The 16,062-nt window shown below is 42.1% G+C and overlaps 4 protein-coding genes and 1 long non-coding RNA gene across 5 annotated transcripts; 2 read left to right on the top strand and 3 right to left on the bottom strand.

Annotated features, from left to right (window-relative positions):
- The first annotated feature begins 3,629 nt into the window (after window positions 1–3,629).
- LOC149068272 (protein NYNRIN-like) lies at window positions 3,630–4,637 on the top strand. Its single transcript, XM_089251915.1, has one exon. The coding sequence runs from the start codon at window positions 3,630–3,632 to the stop codon at window positions 4,635–4,637; it is 1,008 nt and encodes a 335-aa protein (XP_089108041.1).
- Window positions 4,638–5,183: 546 nt separating this feature from the next.
- LOC149068271 (uncharacterized) lies at window positions 5,184–5,762 on the bottom strand. Its single transcript, XM_089251914.1, has one exon. It carries the CDS (start codon window positions 5,760–5,762, stop codon window positions 5,184–5,186), a length of 579 nt encoding a protein of 192 aa, XP_089108040.1.
- LOC149068270 (uncharacterized) lies at window positions 5,762–6,598 on the bottom strand. Its single transcript, XM_089251913.1, has one exon. The coding sequence runs from the start codon at window positions 6,596–6,598 to the stop codon at window positions 5,762–5,764; it is 837 nt and encodes a 278-aa protein (XP_089108039.1).
- Window positions 6,599–8,018: 1,420 nt separating this feature from the next.
- On the top strand, window positions 8,019–9,718 carry LOC149068269 (uncharacterized). The gene is made up of 3 exons (XR_016195223.1): window positions 8,019–8,092; window positions 8,663–8,754; window positions 9,632–9,718. It is a non-coding gene; the product is annotated as an uncharacterized LOC149068269 (long non-coding RNA).
- A 3,163-nt stretch (window positions 9,719–12,881) lies between these two features.
- Window positions 12,882–14,099, bottom strand: LOC149068268 (uncharacterized). Its single transcript, XM_089251912.1, has one exon. It carries the CDS (start codon window positions 14,097–14,099, stop codon window positions 12,882–12,884), a length of 1,218 nt encoding a protein of 405 aa, XP_089108038.1.
- Between the last annotated feature and the right edge of the window lie 1,963 nt (window positions 14,100–16,062).

Below are 16,062 nucleotides of genomic sequence, written 5' to 3'. Positions count from 1 at the left end.
TGCTCGTCTACACTTTTTGAAGCAATTAAGAGGTCATCAATGTATACGAAACAGAAGTCTAAGCCTCTGAGCACACAATGGAGAAAACGTTGGAAGGTCTGGGCCGCATTTCGTAGGCCGAATGTCATTCTGGTGAATTCGAATAAGCCGAATGGTGTAGTGATGGCAGTTTTTTCAATGTCCTCTGGCGCAACTGGTATGTGATGATATGCACGAACCAAGTCGATAGTGGAGAAGATCGTGCAACCGTGCAAGTTTGATGAAAAGTCTTGCAGATTTGGAATCGGGTATCGATCCGGTTGAGTGATGGCGTTGAGACCTCTGTAATCACCACATGGTCTCCAACCACCAGTCTTCTTTGGCACCAGGTGTAAAGGACTGGCCCATGAGCTCTGGGAGGGTCTGCATATGCCTTGTTGCAGCATATAGTCGAATTCCTTTTTGGCAATTTGCAACTTGTCTGGAGCCAAGCGACGTGTTTTGGCAACAACGGGCGGACCTTTTCCGTGTTCCTACACGCTACAAGTTTCGACATCATACCGACAGACCGCTACGGTGCCACAGCGTTGTCTTCATATCAATCCGGGTGCATCCGTAAACCGTAAGCTTTAATTTTCCTCTTCATGTCATAACACTCAAGTTAAACGTTTGAAACGAAGCCGTCCGTATTTATTCAGCATTATTTTCGTCATATAATATATATTCCCTCTCGACCATGCCTCAGACTGACGACCAAAATTCTCCCGCACCAGCGGCGCAAATCACCCGCGTAGCAGTAAAACCCCCTCCGTTTTGGAAAGCGAATCCAACTCTGTGGTTCAGCCAAGTGGAGGCGCAATTCGCACTCGCAAACATTACCACGGACACTACTAAATTCCATCACGTTGTTTCGGTTGTGGAGTCGGACGTTCTCGCATCGGCCAGCGATCTCATCCTTAACCCGCCAACAGAGAACAAGTACGAGGCTCTGAAAAAACGACTTATCGACTTGCACTCGCAAAGCGAAACCTCGCGAATCCGCACCCTGCTACAAGGACTGGAACTCGGTGACGAACGCCCATCACAACTTCTCACACGTATGCGTGCGTTATCAGGAGGTAGTGTGGGAGAACCTCTATTCAAATCACTGTGGCTCGCCAGACTGCCGAGCACTACCCAAAGCGTCCTCGCCGCGTTGGGAGGCGACCTCAACCAGCTGGCAGCCATCGCCGACAAAATTTGTGACCTGGCCCTTCCGGCGCAGGTCACTGCTATACAGGTGCCACCACAACAATCGGAACTGGCGAGGCAAGTGGCACAACTAACCAAGCAAGTGAGCGAGCTAACGGCTGTCGTCCATGCATCTCGCAGCTACGACCGTAGCCCCCACTTCCGCCGAAGGAGCAGCTCAAGAAATCGACAGTACAAAGAGCCGGAGAACGGTATGTGTTTTTACCATACGAACTTCGGTTCAAGAGCCAGGAAATGTAACCTTCCATGTGAGTACCGCGCCCAGCCGGAAAACTGAAACAGCGATCGCTATATCGACAGAATTGTTTTGGCCGACCAGACTTCAAAAACAAATTTCTTATAGACACGGGTGTTGATATTTCTGTGCTCCCGAAGAACTTCGTACCTCAAGCCAAAACGCCAGCGGACTTGCTTCTATTTGCCGCGAACGGCACGAAAATTCCAACTTTTGGCACTAACAGACTTACCCTCGACCTGAAACTACGCCGTCCCTTTACATGGACATTCATCGTGGCAGACGTACAACAACCTATCGTCGGGATCGACTTCCTGCAACACTTCAACCTATTAGTTGATGCCAAGAACTCTCGTCTCATTGATGGTAACACTAACCTTTCTTCCTCTGGCAAACCACCTAGCTCTCAATTGTCGTCAACCACCATCAGTCTTCTTTTGGGTGATTCTCAGTTCCATGAAGTTCTCGCGAAGTATCCGGATATAACCAATCCATCTCAACTATCCAACAAAGCAGAACTTTCGACAATATATCACCACATTGAAACTAAAGGACAACCTGTCTTTTGCAAACCTAGGCGCCTGTCACCTGAGTTGTTGAAGATAGCTCGAAAAGAATTTGAATTTCTGATGTCAGCTGGAATAATTCGACCATCAAAATCGCCTTGGGCAAGTCCTCTGCATATGGTTCGCAAAGCTAACGGCGAATGGCGTCCATGTGGAGACTACCGTCGTTTGAATTCTATTACTGTGCCCGACCGTTATCCAGTGCCACATCTGCAAGACTGCACGCAAGCATTTCATGGCAAGACGATCTTCTCTACTCTGGATCTCACCCGCGCGTATCATCAAATCCCAGTGAATCCAGAAGACGTCCCAAAAACATCAGTCACTACTCTTTTTGGGCTGTTTGAATACACTTGCATGCCGTTTGGCCTCCGCAATGCTGGCCAAAGCTTCCAACGATTCATGCACCAAATCCTTTTTGGACTCGACTTCTGTGTCCCATACTTTGACGATCTCCTGATAGCATCAACCAGTGAAGAAGAACACGTTCAACATCTACACCAAGTCTTCTCTCGATTGAAACACCATGGTCTTCAACTCAACCCATCAATATGTGTACTCGGAAGAAGTGAAGTGAAGTTCCTAGGATGCCTTATTACTTCAACCGGAGTGAAACCCCTTCCAGAGAAGGTTCAGGTTATTAGAGAGTTCCCAAAACCAAAGACAATCAACGAACTCCGACGTTTCCTGGCAATGCTCAACTTCTACAGACGTTTCCTCTCACAAGCTGCACACACTCAAGCACCACTACATGAATTCCTCAAAAATTCCAAGAAGAACGACAAACGACCTATTCCTTGGACAGACTCTGCTGTCGCAGCATTCGAGAAGTCTAAATCAGATTTGGCCAATGCTGCTGCACTAACATATCACTCTCCCGATCATAAGCTATCAGTTACAGTCGACGCATCTAACGTTGCTATAGGCGCTGTTCTTCAGTCACACACAAATTCTGGTTTACAGCCCTTGGCCTTCTTTTCTCGCAAACTGAAGCCTGCCGAATGTAACTACTCTACCTATGACAGAGAGCTCCTGGGTATATATTCAGCGGTTCAACATTTTCGCCACTACCTGGAAGGCACCAACTTCATAATCTTCACAGACCACCGTCCCCTGGTATACGCCTTTCAGAAGAATTCCAATTCCTGCTCTCCTCGTCAACTTCGGCATCTGGACTACATTGGCCAGTTCAGTACTGACATCCGACACATTTCTGGCTCTAGCAATGTAGTCGCTGACACACTGTCCCGCATCAATGAAATTAATCTCCAATGCCCGAACCACACAGAACTTGCTACAGCTCAGGCAGAAGATGAAGAGCTGCGAAACCTGATGAAGAAGACAGACTCTCAGCTACACTGGAAATCACTCGAACTGTCACCTTCTACTCATGTTATCTGCGACACTAGCACCGGAAGTGTTCGCCCGTATGTGCCACATAAACTGCGCCGTCAAGTCTTCACATTCCTTCACAACCTGTCTCATCCTGGTATCCGTGCTTCAAAACGACTAATCCAGGAGCGTTTCATCTGGCCTTCTATGCTGAAAGATGTTGCAGAATGGACAAGGTCATGTGCCCCCAATGCCAAAAATGTAAAATGAACAAACACACTCGCAGTTCACCGCAGATGTTTAACCTGCCCTCAGCAAGATTCGATCATGTGCACATAGACCTAGTAGGTCCACTTCCACCATCAGACGGTTACAGATATCTCTTAACGTGTGTCGACAGATATACCAGATGGCCAGAAGCATACCCTATTCAAGATATATCTGCTGACACAGTTGCTCGAACATTTGTCTCAGGATGGGTCTCAAGATTCGGCATCCCGTCTAATATTACCACAGACCAGGGCAGACAGTTCGAGTCCAACCTCTTCAGGGCACTTACAGCTCTCCTTGGTGCCCGGCGCATTAGAACAACTCCATACCATCCAGCATCCAACGGCTTAGTGGAACGGTTTCACCGTTCACTAAAACAGTCTTTAATGTGCCACTCCAACAAGCGTTGGACTGAAACACTACCAATCGTGTTACTAGGTCTCCGCTCTGCCTACAAAACCGATCTTCGCAGTACTTGTGCTGAACTAGTGTATGGCACCACCCTTAGGCTACCAGGTCAACTGTTGTGCTCGTCGACACCGTGCCAAGCTGAAGATCCCAGCAGCTTTGTTGAACAACTGCGCCACACTATGGCCAAGTTGCAGCCAGTACCAACTTCAACTCACTCTACAGGTTCTACTACATGTTTCAAACATCCAGCACTGTCAACCTGCACGCATGTCTTCCTCAGAGTTGACTGCGTCAAGCCTCCACTAACTCCACCTTATGATGGCCCGTATCCAGTTGTGTCTCGGACTGACAAACTAATCACCCTGGATGTAAATGGCAAGAGATCAACTGTCAGTCTGGACAGAGTTAAACCATGTTTCTTGGACATCGCAGAAACCAACTCCGAGCAAAACCAACCATTAACTCTAACGGCATCAAATCTTCCGAACATGACTGTGAAGAACAAAAAGGACTGCGATAAAAAAAAATCTGGTGTCACGACTCGTTCAGGACGAACTGTTAGATTTAATTTTAAATATCGTGATTGTGTCTAAACATTGTAATCATCCTAATTTCTCTGTACCATATTTCACTCGCCAGATGGCGTCGCCATACCATAGTGTACTTCCATACTCAGTACAAATTTTTCCTTCTGGTACGAAGTGTACAACTCCACGATGGCATGTTATTTTTTAATGAGTTGTCTACGCACGCCAGAGACGGACACACGATGTTATCTCGGGTCGCGAAAACGATCCTCACGTTGTAAATTATTAAATACGCTTTAATGTAATCCTACTTCTGATTCTCTTGGAGTCGTCAATATGCCTTACAACTGACTCCAGATCAGAAGGTTGCGTGTTCGAATCACGCCCGGGTCACCAGTTGTAAGGCATATTGACGACTCCAAGAGAATCAGAAGTAGGATTACATTAAAGCGTATTTAATAATTTACAACGTGAGGATCGTTTTCGCGACCCGAGATAACATCGTGTGTCCGTCTCTGGCGTGCGTAGACAACTCATTAAAAAATAACATGCCATCGTGGAGTTGTACACTTCGTACCAGAAGGAAAAATTTGTACTGAGTATGGAAGTACACTATGGTATGGCGACGCCATCTGGCGAGTGAAATATGAACTGAGGGCGCCGGCACACCACAGTAACAATGTGATGCTCGACACGATGAGGTACAGTTCTCAGAACGGGTGATTCATGAGTTAAACAGGAAAATTCAGCCAGTAGAATTCTGATGCGGTCGTCCCTAATGTCATGAGAAACAGTCGTCAATGCACAAGAAGGACCAGCAACAACCCTGCCGGATGAGCTAAGTGAAGTGACAGGATCTACGAGGCGTCGGCGTTTGATGTCTACGAGTAAGCCGAATTCTTTGAGAAAGTCTGCGCCGAGTATTGGCTTGGACACGTCTGCCACGATGAAAGTCCAGAGAAACCTTCGTCTTAAACCAAGATCGAGGTATAGACGTTCGGTGCCGAAAGTTTGAACTTTGGTACAGTTTGCAGCATACAAGGAAAAATTTTTGTCTGGAAAGGGTCGCCGATTTGCATTTACCGGTATCACGGAAACGTCCGCTCCTGTGTCGACCAAGAAATGTCTATTACAAGAGCGATCATATAGAAAAAGACGACTGGAGACTTGGCTGGCATCACACGTCGGCATCAGTGATGCCCCGGGTCGTTTCCCTGATTAGATGAGCTGACATATGCACAGGGCTTTGTACATCTCCGGGCGTCATCTCCGTAGCGCCTATGGTACCAGCAAATGTCCTTTCCGCAATGGGTCACATCTCTGCTACTGCTCCGTTGAAATCGCGATCGACTGGTCGAGCGTTGTCGACTTTTAGCTCGTTTTAGTTCTTGCACCTCATTAGTTAATTTTGCGATCTGAGATGAAAGAGAGGTGAGGCATATTTCATGCGATGACTGGGACGCGTCATTTTCTGGTTTCGCGATAGCCATAATATTCGGATTCGCGTAATCACAAGTTTCGAGAATTTTATCGGCCATGTCGGCTAATTTTGACAACGATTCCGAGCTCACCGACAAGATTGCTTGCGCATGCTGTGGCATCAGCTTCAGCCATAAGGATTTGAGAATGTCGTCGCTTACCTTGTTTGCCGCGAGGTTTCTCATCTCTCTAAGCAGCTGTGATGGTCGACGATCGCCCAAATCTAAACCGGAGAGTAATTTTTTGATTTGGGTGCTCTCTGATTCGGACATTCTTGATGTGAGAGCCTCTTTCAGTGCAGCATATGGACGATCATTAGGCGGAGACATGACGATGTCACTGACCACGTTGAGGAGTCGTTGGTCCATGGCGCCGACCACGATGTTGTACTTAGTTTCTTCACTGGTCACTCTTGCCGTTTTGAACTGGGCCTCCAAGTGCACGAACCACAACGCTGGCGTCTCACACCAGAAGGGTGGTGGCTTGATTGCCACGCTGTCTGTTTGCAGGCCTTGCGTGGTGGATCCATCAGTAGAATCGGTTGCCATGTCGGGCGGGTTCGAGTAAACAAGGGTCACCAATATATAGCTATGGGAGCTGGTTTTGAGACATAACTATATTATTCGAAGCAGTAGATTAAACAATAAAACAATTATTTATTTACAAATATAAACGAAGGTAAAATAATACGCGATTCGGACGAGAGCAGGGACATGTACAAAGATGCGACCAGTGAATATAAACGACGTATTACTTTTTGCAGATTTCATGACATTTGTAAACACAAGCAACATCACTAATCGAACCCATCATCCTAGACTGAAATTTGAGCAAAATTTCAGGTAAATAATTTATATATTGCCGATTCATTCTTCCTTTCCAATATGAGCTGGGGATTACACATAATCACCGATAAATGAGAAAATTGGAGAACGTTCGTTCAAATTTCACAAGAAATCGAGCCCAAAGAGAATCAACGAAATGCAGCCAACTTGCCCACACTGCTTTACTTTTTTTTACTTTTTTTGTGTTGAAAGTAGCCACAGAGTGACCTTAGTGTCAAAAGTGGCCAAAGAGTGACAAAAAGAATGACAATTTAGTGTCAAAAGTAGCCGAATAATGAGGAAAGAATGGCCATCTAGTGTTAAAAAGAACATTTAGGGACAAAACACACTGGCCAGAGTGATGAATAACCATTTAGTGTCAAAAATCGACCACTACGTCTCAAAGTGACCAGAATGATAGAAAGTGACCATTTAGGGTTGAAAATGGCCAAAGAGTGACCACTTAGCGTCAAAAGTGGCCAAAGAGTGACAAAAAAGAATGGAAACTTAGTGTCAAAAGTACCCAAATAGTTACGAAAGAATGGAAACTTAGTGTCAAAAGTACCCAAATAGTTACGAAAGAATGGCCATTTAGTGTCAAAACTGGTCATTTTTGTGACCAGTATGGGAATTTATTGTCAAAAGTTACCTACAAGTGCCTAATGGCATCATGTGCCTCCAAATGTAGCCTAAAAAATAACTATTAAGCCTAACTAAATAAGCCATTCAAGTATTACGTAAGCAGATTTTCAGCCATTTTTGACCCCCTTCCTCCCCTTGTCAGCAAAACACAGCCCCCCCCCCTTCCCCACTGTCAGCAGCTTAGAATATTTCATATCTTCAAAAAGGGGTGGTTGATGACGTAAGCAACCTTCAAACCGAGAAGAAAGGGCTACGGCACTCGAAAGTCGCGTGACCAACTGGGCAGTGCCGTCTTAAGGCATGGGCCCGGGGGCCCCAAGAGAAAAGGGGCCTCACAAAAATGAGATCCGGTTGAAATTTACGAAAATTTGCCTGGTAGGGCCTCAGAAAGATCACTTGGCCCGGGGGCCCATGATGCTCTTAAGACGACCCTGCAACTGGGTCCTACTTTTTTTCGTTGCTCGTTCGTGTTGCTGCTTGCTTTAGCTTGAGAGGAAGGCATATGCGATCCAACAATCAAGCTTTATAATATTTTATCTTTGCCAATTTTAGCTTCTGAGAAACATCCAAATGCAGGTGAGTGTCAAATACTACCATCTTTGTTATTATTAATTTAACAAATTTGTCTGTATAAAGTAAATGAAATTGTGTATGTTACCACGTCCAAAGCTGCTCGTATTTCTGGCATGGAAATTGCATGATTTAACTAATCAGTAGGGGTATAATAATTAATTAAGTTTAATTATTATACCTTAAATGATACTGATGAACTTACCTTATACCTTATACTGATGAACAGCTTGACTAAAGTAACTAATAATTGTTATTCAAATCATCTAGAAAAGCGTTGATACACATGTATGGTGCAAATTTTTTGCCTATGATGAAAGTATAATGTAAATAAAATGCACATTTACACTCGTATCACTTAAATAAAATTATGGCTATGGTTAGTATAATGCAAATAGAATTTTAAAAGATGAGTGGGTTTATCAATTTAAAATGTAATGGTATAATAAGGAAAGTAAAATCGTTTCTTTTTATTAGCATTGTGTATAATTTTATTGCATATTTCAAGAAACTGAAAAAGCAATTTTTCTTTAAATTCAATATTGGCTAATAGGTTTTTATTTTTTCTGTTTATAGATAGATTGCACTGCCCAAGCGATGTATGTGGCAAGTTGGTGATCAACGATTTGTTCTCCAAGCGAGAAGCCTCTGAGGTCACAGTAAAAAAAGTAAGCAATTTTCCTTCAAATTCAATATTGGATAATTTTTTTTCTCTTCTGTTTATCCATATAAAGTCGATCCCGCTTATAATGTTTTCTTGCTTATAATGCTTAATAAGAATTACTTAGTAAGAAGTACTAAGATTTCCCACATTCAAAGTGTTTTCCCACTTACAATATTTTTCAATGCCAGATTTTTTAAAAACCTTATAAGCAGGATCCACTGTATATATTACAATGCCCCAGCAATGTTGTGTAGCAGGTTTGCAAATGTTATGCTTTAGCAGTCTTCTCCCAGAAGCACCAAGGTGCTCAGTGCTCATGTCTGATTTCATGCTCGCGAGCACTTCATCAACGCTTCAATTGAACGCCCTGTAAAAGTTACACTCAAGTATTATATTCATGCAGATTTCATTGATACACATTTGTGTAATCATTTATTAATGAACAGTAAAATAAGTTTGAATAGTTTTTGTAAGAACTTAGCCTACATTTTATATGTTTATGCATTGTTCATTTTGAAAGTGTGTATTTGTACTGTAGAGCGTGTTTCCCAACCTTTTTGATGTAGTGGACCCCTTAGTGAATGTCAAGACACACAACACAGAACCCTGTAGCGAAGGGCAAATTCCATGTTACCTTCCCGTGAAATCCAAAATGTGTTTTTTTTTTAATAATTTATATATCAAAAAATTGAAGTACTAAATTACAATTGCACAGCACTAAATGTGTTCTTTGTGTAATAATAGTAAATAATTGTCACAGGGCCCATTGAAAAACACTGCTGATTTTGTTTCCTGCTGTGTGTTGTATCTTTTATGACAATGTTTTAACATCTGTAACAAATCCTGGAGATATCGCTTAATTTATTTTTAATGTTTTTTAGGGAACTTTCTGAAGGTTTGAATGCATCTGAGAACAGTTTTGTCTCGTCGGAAAGATATGCTGGTTTCTTCTATGTACTTGTTCTCGCTGACGTGTTGCTGTATGTTTCTGATGAGCCTGTGATCGAGTGCGGGTTAAACAGCTGGAGTTACTATGACTCTCCTGTGGTCTCTTGATGCCTTGTCATCTGATTAGTGATGCGCATGGATTGATTGATGAGATTCCCACTGGCCCTATCTTCAACTGGGGCATGGCAAGATGATTTAGATTCGTTCCAGTGGTTCAAGTATTACGTTTCTAATTGGTCCCAGTGTTTTGAGTGGTGATTTCATTCCTGTGAGTGTCAAATTGTGCACGTCAATTTCTTGATGTCATTACGGTGATCTGCAATTTTTGTGATACTGTTTCTTAAGATGACATTTTATTGTGAGTGAGTTGAAAGCCCTTTATTTCAAGTAAGTATTGATGTAAGTATAAATGTTTATTCCAGAAAGAAAGTGCGGTAGTTGACGTTTTCCTCTTCTGGAAAAGATCCTGTATTTTTCATCCATGTTTATAAACGTTAAAATATTATATTATATTTTGGTGTGCATTTTTCATTCAATAATTAAAACAACTTGAAAGATTATTATTACTCTTATTTGGTTTTTGAGCTTATGAAGCAGAATCTGCAGTTTCAGTAGAGAATAATTTGGAATTCCCAAACACACAGAACTGCTTTAAGATAGGTTTTCCTTTAAGCATTATTTAAGACACTGGTTCTCAACCTTTTTCGTGACTCGCTTTTCTGTATATAATTTCTATGGCGGAGTCCTTTTTGCATATAATTTTTATGGCGGACCCCTGTAGACCTTTTTTATTTATCTATCAAATTTACTGATTTATTTTCCTCGAGTCGCTGCGGAGCCCTTAGAACACGGAGCTCCAAGGTTTCCGCGGAGCACTGGTTGAGAATCACTGATTTAAGATATCAAGGTGGTAGTATGCTCCCACAAAATTATTTTATTTCTAGAAAAATTTAGTTAGAAAAAACTTTCTTTTAAAAATTATATTTGATCAAACTCATGTTGTTTAGAAAAATTTTCAAAGTAGGTTGCAAAACAGCACACAATAAACAAAAATAAATATTCTCCATGTTCAAGACAAAAATGATAGGATTCTATCATTTTAAAATCTAGGAAACCCACCCACCTGAGTGGTTTTTTTTGGAGGGGAGGGGGGGGGTGTGAGGAAAATTGGAGCAACTGTGGTGGTTGCGAAATTGTTGTTTGCATTTGTAGTATTTGGTAGCTTTAACACTTTGGTGGTTTTTATTTCTTGCGAAACTTCAGCTTTGTAACAAATTATACATTGAATTATTGAAAAATAAAAATTTTGTACACATCTGTCTGGTTTTTTTTCTTGTATTTCAGTATTTTTTCGCAGAGAATAAGCATTTTACAAAATTTCTTTAATGGGCAAAAAGTTGTATTTTACTGCATAGAATTAAGCTATAGATCTTGAATCGCTAATGTACTTTGTTTCAGTATGTGTTTGACCAATAGATTGTCATTTGCGGGTAATGAAAATGCATTGGAATATAATACTTGGTGAACCTGATAAAATTTACTTGAAGGGTTCTTTTCCAGATATCTTTATTTCTAGAGTTTATGAAGTGTATATGAGCTATTAAAAGCAGGTAAATCGGTGCAGTGTATTTTCAGCAGTTATCCCAATTTTAAGGGTAAAAAAATGTTTTTATTCTTCCAGTGTTTATCATTTTTACAATTTATACAATACAATATTATTACAATATTTTTGTCTTATTCACAGGTTTTTTGCATAATATATTGCGTATATATATATTAGATCAGTCGACTCAACCTTTGACATTGGAGGCCCTATATCGCCTAGGAGCCTTGCTCCAGGATGTGGGGGCCATGAGATTTGTATACGGTAATTGTCTAGTAAGAAGAAAATATATCCAATATTTGAGGGAAAATGACATTCAAAGCTTAATATTTCATTATATGAGTTATGTCATTTTTTCTCTTTAAACTACTTTGCAAACAGAATGCGTATTTATATGTTGCGAAATATCGCAGGGAATGTTCTGCAAAGTTGGAAGAACTTGGCTATTGCAGAGGATGTTTTGCAAGAAAGCCATGTTACGGGGGAACAGGGCAAAAAAAGTTAGGACCCAGTTGGTCACGTGATCGTCATTTCTGCTCGGAGTGCCATAGCCCTCTCGTTAGTCCCGCCTTCAAACCCCCTCCCCCGTCATCAAAACATTATTAAAAACCGGGAAGCAGCTTATTTATTACACACATTGCTCCCCACACACAAACTTTACTATTACTCCCCTTTCTTCCTGCAAAAAAATGAATGATATATGAATAAAATTACATCATACAGTATAAATTTTCAAATGTTTTACGAGGGGAGGGAAATGTATTAAATGTGAGAAAATTTTTGATGGAGCAGGGTTATGTGAAGCCTGGAATCGCTGAAGAGAAGTATAAAAACATTGATAGCGACTCTGCACAATCTGTTTCCCCCCATTCTCAAAACAAACAAAGAAAACGAGGGTGGCATTTTCTGTGATTTTCTGTAGGGACTAAAGCAAATGCCACCCCAATTGAGTTGGTGCACAGACAAATTAGGTGCTGTTATCAATTTTTTAGTCGCCAGGCAACCTGGAATTTGTCAAGTTACTATATAATAATGATTTTAATTGAGTTGGTATAACTGAATTTTTTACGCAAAAATTGTTTGCAGGATCAACTGCTGTGAAACCAAAAAAACAATTTCACGATTGGAGAGTTATGTTCATCCGTTAAATATCAGAACAAAATGATCTAAAAGACATTTTAATGCGGAAAACCCAGACAGAGAAGAAAAAGGTAATTCCCTTATAACGAGAAATCTGTTATTACAACAATTTTCTTGGTGATTTCGAACTGTCGTGGAAACAAACTGTTCCCAGACTACAATTTAGCCATATGTTATTTTAGGTGAAAATGCCACTTTTTCAATCGAGATGAATATTTACAATCTTTGCCGTAATAGTCACAAAACAATTTATATTATGGAAACGGCTTGTGTATTCACAACTTCAGTAATTATCACAAATTCGAATAAATGTCTTTGAAAAAAAGAAATCAGAACAAGGAAAATAATAGGAATGCCCGTGATATGGGACACAAGGGATCTATCAAATTGTTTCCGGCATGTAACTGGTAATTACTTTCAGGAACGTTGAGGAAACACTGTCATATGGAATCCAAAAAATTCATAACCTCTTCACGACTTCTGAAATGCGTTTTAGGATTTTCAAACTTTAGTTCTTTCAGATTTCGGCACTTTTGTATGAATATCGTGAGGAAACTCTGATCAACACATCCTTGGTCGATCCACAGTACTTCAAGCTTAGGACACTGATTATCGTCTAAGTAAATTTTGAGCACACTGGTGATATCGCATTGAAATCTCAACATTTGTAGACACAACAAGGTGCGCTTCCACTTTTTCACTGATCGTTCGAGAGTCACCACATCATACCCCACAGACATGACATAACCAGTTACATCCAACACCGGGACCCGTATGTTAAGAGACCTGACTTTATCGGATGGTATCTCCGAAACCTTGCTCAAATCGACGCCGTGAATCCAATCTAGTTGTAAACATTCCAAATTAGTGGAATTCTTTAGCAAGCTGTACAAATCCAATCCCTGGAAATCACACAAGTAGGTCTTGAACACTGTCAAATCCTTGAACCCAAGGCAATTGTCTCCACCCTCGGTAGCAAGGGAACTTCCTGATAATTCCAGTTTCCGTAATCGGGGGCATCCACTCGCCAGTTCATAAATCGGAATCTCTGGGTCCTGACGCACATGGCGCCACTCGAACACTTCAAGCGAAGGGCATTTGGCAGCGATTTCCCTAATCATCTGTTTGCTGTCTTTCACCTCGCAGCGGCTAAAGTGCAGATGTTTCAGTTTCGGTCCGCACGTGGCGAGGATCGGGTCCAGTTCTTCGAGCGTTACCAGCCCGTCTCCAGCCCGGCCCGTATTTTCCATGCGCAGGCGCTCCAGATTCGGGCAGCGTTCGGCCACGATCGTCATGGTCTTTGCCCTGATGGCGTTGTTCGAAATCTCGAGAGCTTTGAGGTCGCGGATTCTCGACAGCACGGCCAATAGGCGGTTAGGGTTGATCCGGCTCACGTGACGAGGGTCGCTGGCGTAATGTTCCGGTATCTCGAGGCTGCGGGTATGGAAGAGCAATCCTCTCTTGGACAGAGACTGTTCGTAGTTCCAGTTCTTCACTCGTATGCTCTTAAACAGCGAAGGCGTCGACGAGAGCTTCCTCCAGGCTCTGCACACTGGCGCGACGTTTCTCGAGAATCTCATGTGTCCCTGGGATTCGATGTAGTGCGAGAAAATCTTCAGCAGCAGTTCCGGAGCCAAATCTTCGATGGTCGTCGCCATTATTCAATCCGGAACCTTGACCCTACGAATATATCAACTATAGGTGCCTCCTAGAAGCACTTTGTTTTTTGTTTGGTTTTTTTTCTTAGACGTCTCAATTCCAACTTACGCGCCAAATTGCGTTTCTTTCCTTGTTTACTAATCGAAACAGTTACAGGGGAATAGGAGACAAAAAAAAAAATCACTTCATAACGATCTGTTTGTCCATATGTCCCGCAGTTTCTATTCCATTTCTTTTCAGTAATGTTTATTGACTTAGACTGACCATATTTCTTAGAAAAAAAAAATAACTACGGTTGAAGTGACCATATTTCCTAGAGAGAAATACGGGAAATTGGGATTCAAAATACGGGACATCCCCAATTATTGCCAAAAATGACGCCAAAACCGAACAAAGTCCCCAAATATTGTTGAAATAACGGAAAAATCACAATTGCGAGAAAGCATTACTGCTAATTGCAGTGGATTAAAATGAGTTCCACGAAAAAAATTTCACCAAGACAAATGTGGGAGATTAATATTCTTATTTATAGTTGTAATTATCATAATATAATTTATACGTTGAAAAATAATTTCAATCTTTGATTTAAACAATAAAAATTCAAGTAGGCTTCATGAAAAATACGGGAAAAACTGGGACACTTTTGCCAAAAAGTCGGGACAGCCAAAAAAACAGAAAATACCGTGACTGTCCCGGGAAATACGAGACGTATGGTCACCCTAACTACGTAATTTTTGCGCGGAATTAGGGTGACGATACATCCTGAATTTCCCGGAACGGTCCCGGTTTTCTTTCTTTTTCTAGCCGTCCCGACATTTTGGGGCCGTTCAAGTATTACGTAAGCAAATTTTTAGCCATTTTCGACCCCCTCCCTCCCTTGTCAGCAAAAGTCAGCAAAACGCTGACCCTCCCCCCCCCCCTTTTCAGCAAAATTTCGTCATGCTCTGCCCCTCTGAATCCTATAGCCACTAGAATAAGTCGCCTATCCAGTCGCTTTACTGAATCCTAACTCATATTTTCATAAAGGGTGGTTGATGACGTAAGCATCACCCCTCCTCCTTGTCAAACTCCCCCCCATCGATGATGACGTAATACTTGAACGGTCCCGGCCCCTTTGGAAAAAGTGTCCCGGTTTTTCCCGTTTTTTACATGACGCTTACTCGGACTTTTATTATTCATTGAAGTCAAAGATTGAAATTATTTTTCAACTCATAAATTATATTATAATAATTACAACTATAAATAAGAACATTAATCTCCAACATTTGTCTTGTTGAACGTTTTATTTCGTGGAATTCATTTTAATTCACTGAATTTGCAGTAACGCTTCTTTTCCCGCCATTGCAATTTTTTCCATAATTTCAGCAACCTTGTGCAGGCCTCCATATTTGGCAACCTTGTGCAGTTTTATCGTCATTCTTGGCGATAATTGGCGATGTCCCGTATTTGGAATCCTAATTTCCCGTATTTCTCACACCAGACATGAGACTTTACATGCCAGACCAGACATGATCCACGCTCTGTCCCAAAAGGGATGTAAGCGTTTTACCCCGAGGGGCTGGACCACGCTGGGGAGGGCCAACTGCGCCGGGCCCCTGCCCTCAGTCCCTATGATTGAGGCTCCAAGCCATCAGGCCTGGTCCCCTACCTCCATTGCTCGGAGCAACTCACAGCCCCCTCCCCCCCGGGTTGTGGTTCCCAACTTCGAGGCGCAAATGCGAGGCGATCTCTCCGTTAAAAAGTCTCGCCACAGAGAGCAACAGTCCTTCACACAGTACAAATATTTAGTCACTACACATCACACAACACTAGATACGTACTTAGACTGTTAGGTACACGCACTTACACTTCCGGCACAACTCACTAGGTAGTAAATTTCCTATGGCAATAGCCCTGAGTTGTGCTCGGTTTGAAAAAAAAAAAAAAGCCCCCCCCCCCCCGGGCAATGCCGGGAGAGACTCA

The sequence above is a fragment of the Pholcus phalangioides genome, unplaced genomic scaffold (assembly GCF_987345545.1).
Source record: "Pholcus phalangioides strain wild (caught in Gottingen) unplaced genomic scaffold, Ppha-v1.0 ptg000027l_1, whole genome shotgun sequence".
In the NCBI taxonomy this organism is placed as follows: domain Eukaryota; kingdom Metazoa; phylum Arthropoda; class Arachnida; order Araneae; family Pholcidae; genus Pholcus; species Pholcus phalangioides.
The sequence above is the reverse complement of the archived record's forward strand: the minus strand, read 5'-3'. Positions and strand labels throughout refer to the sequence as shown.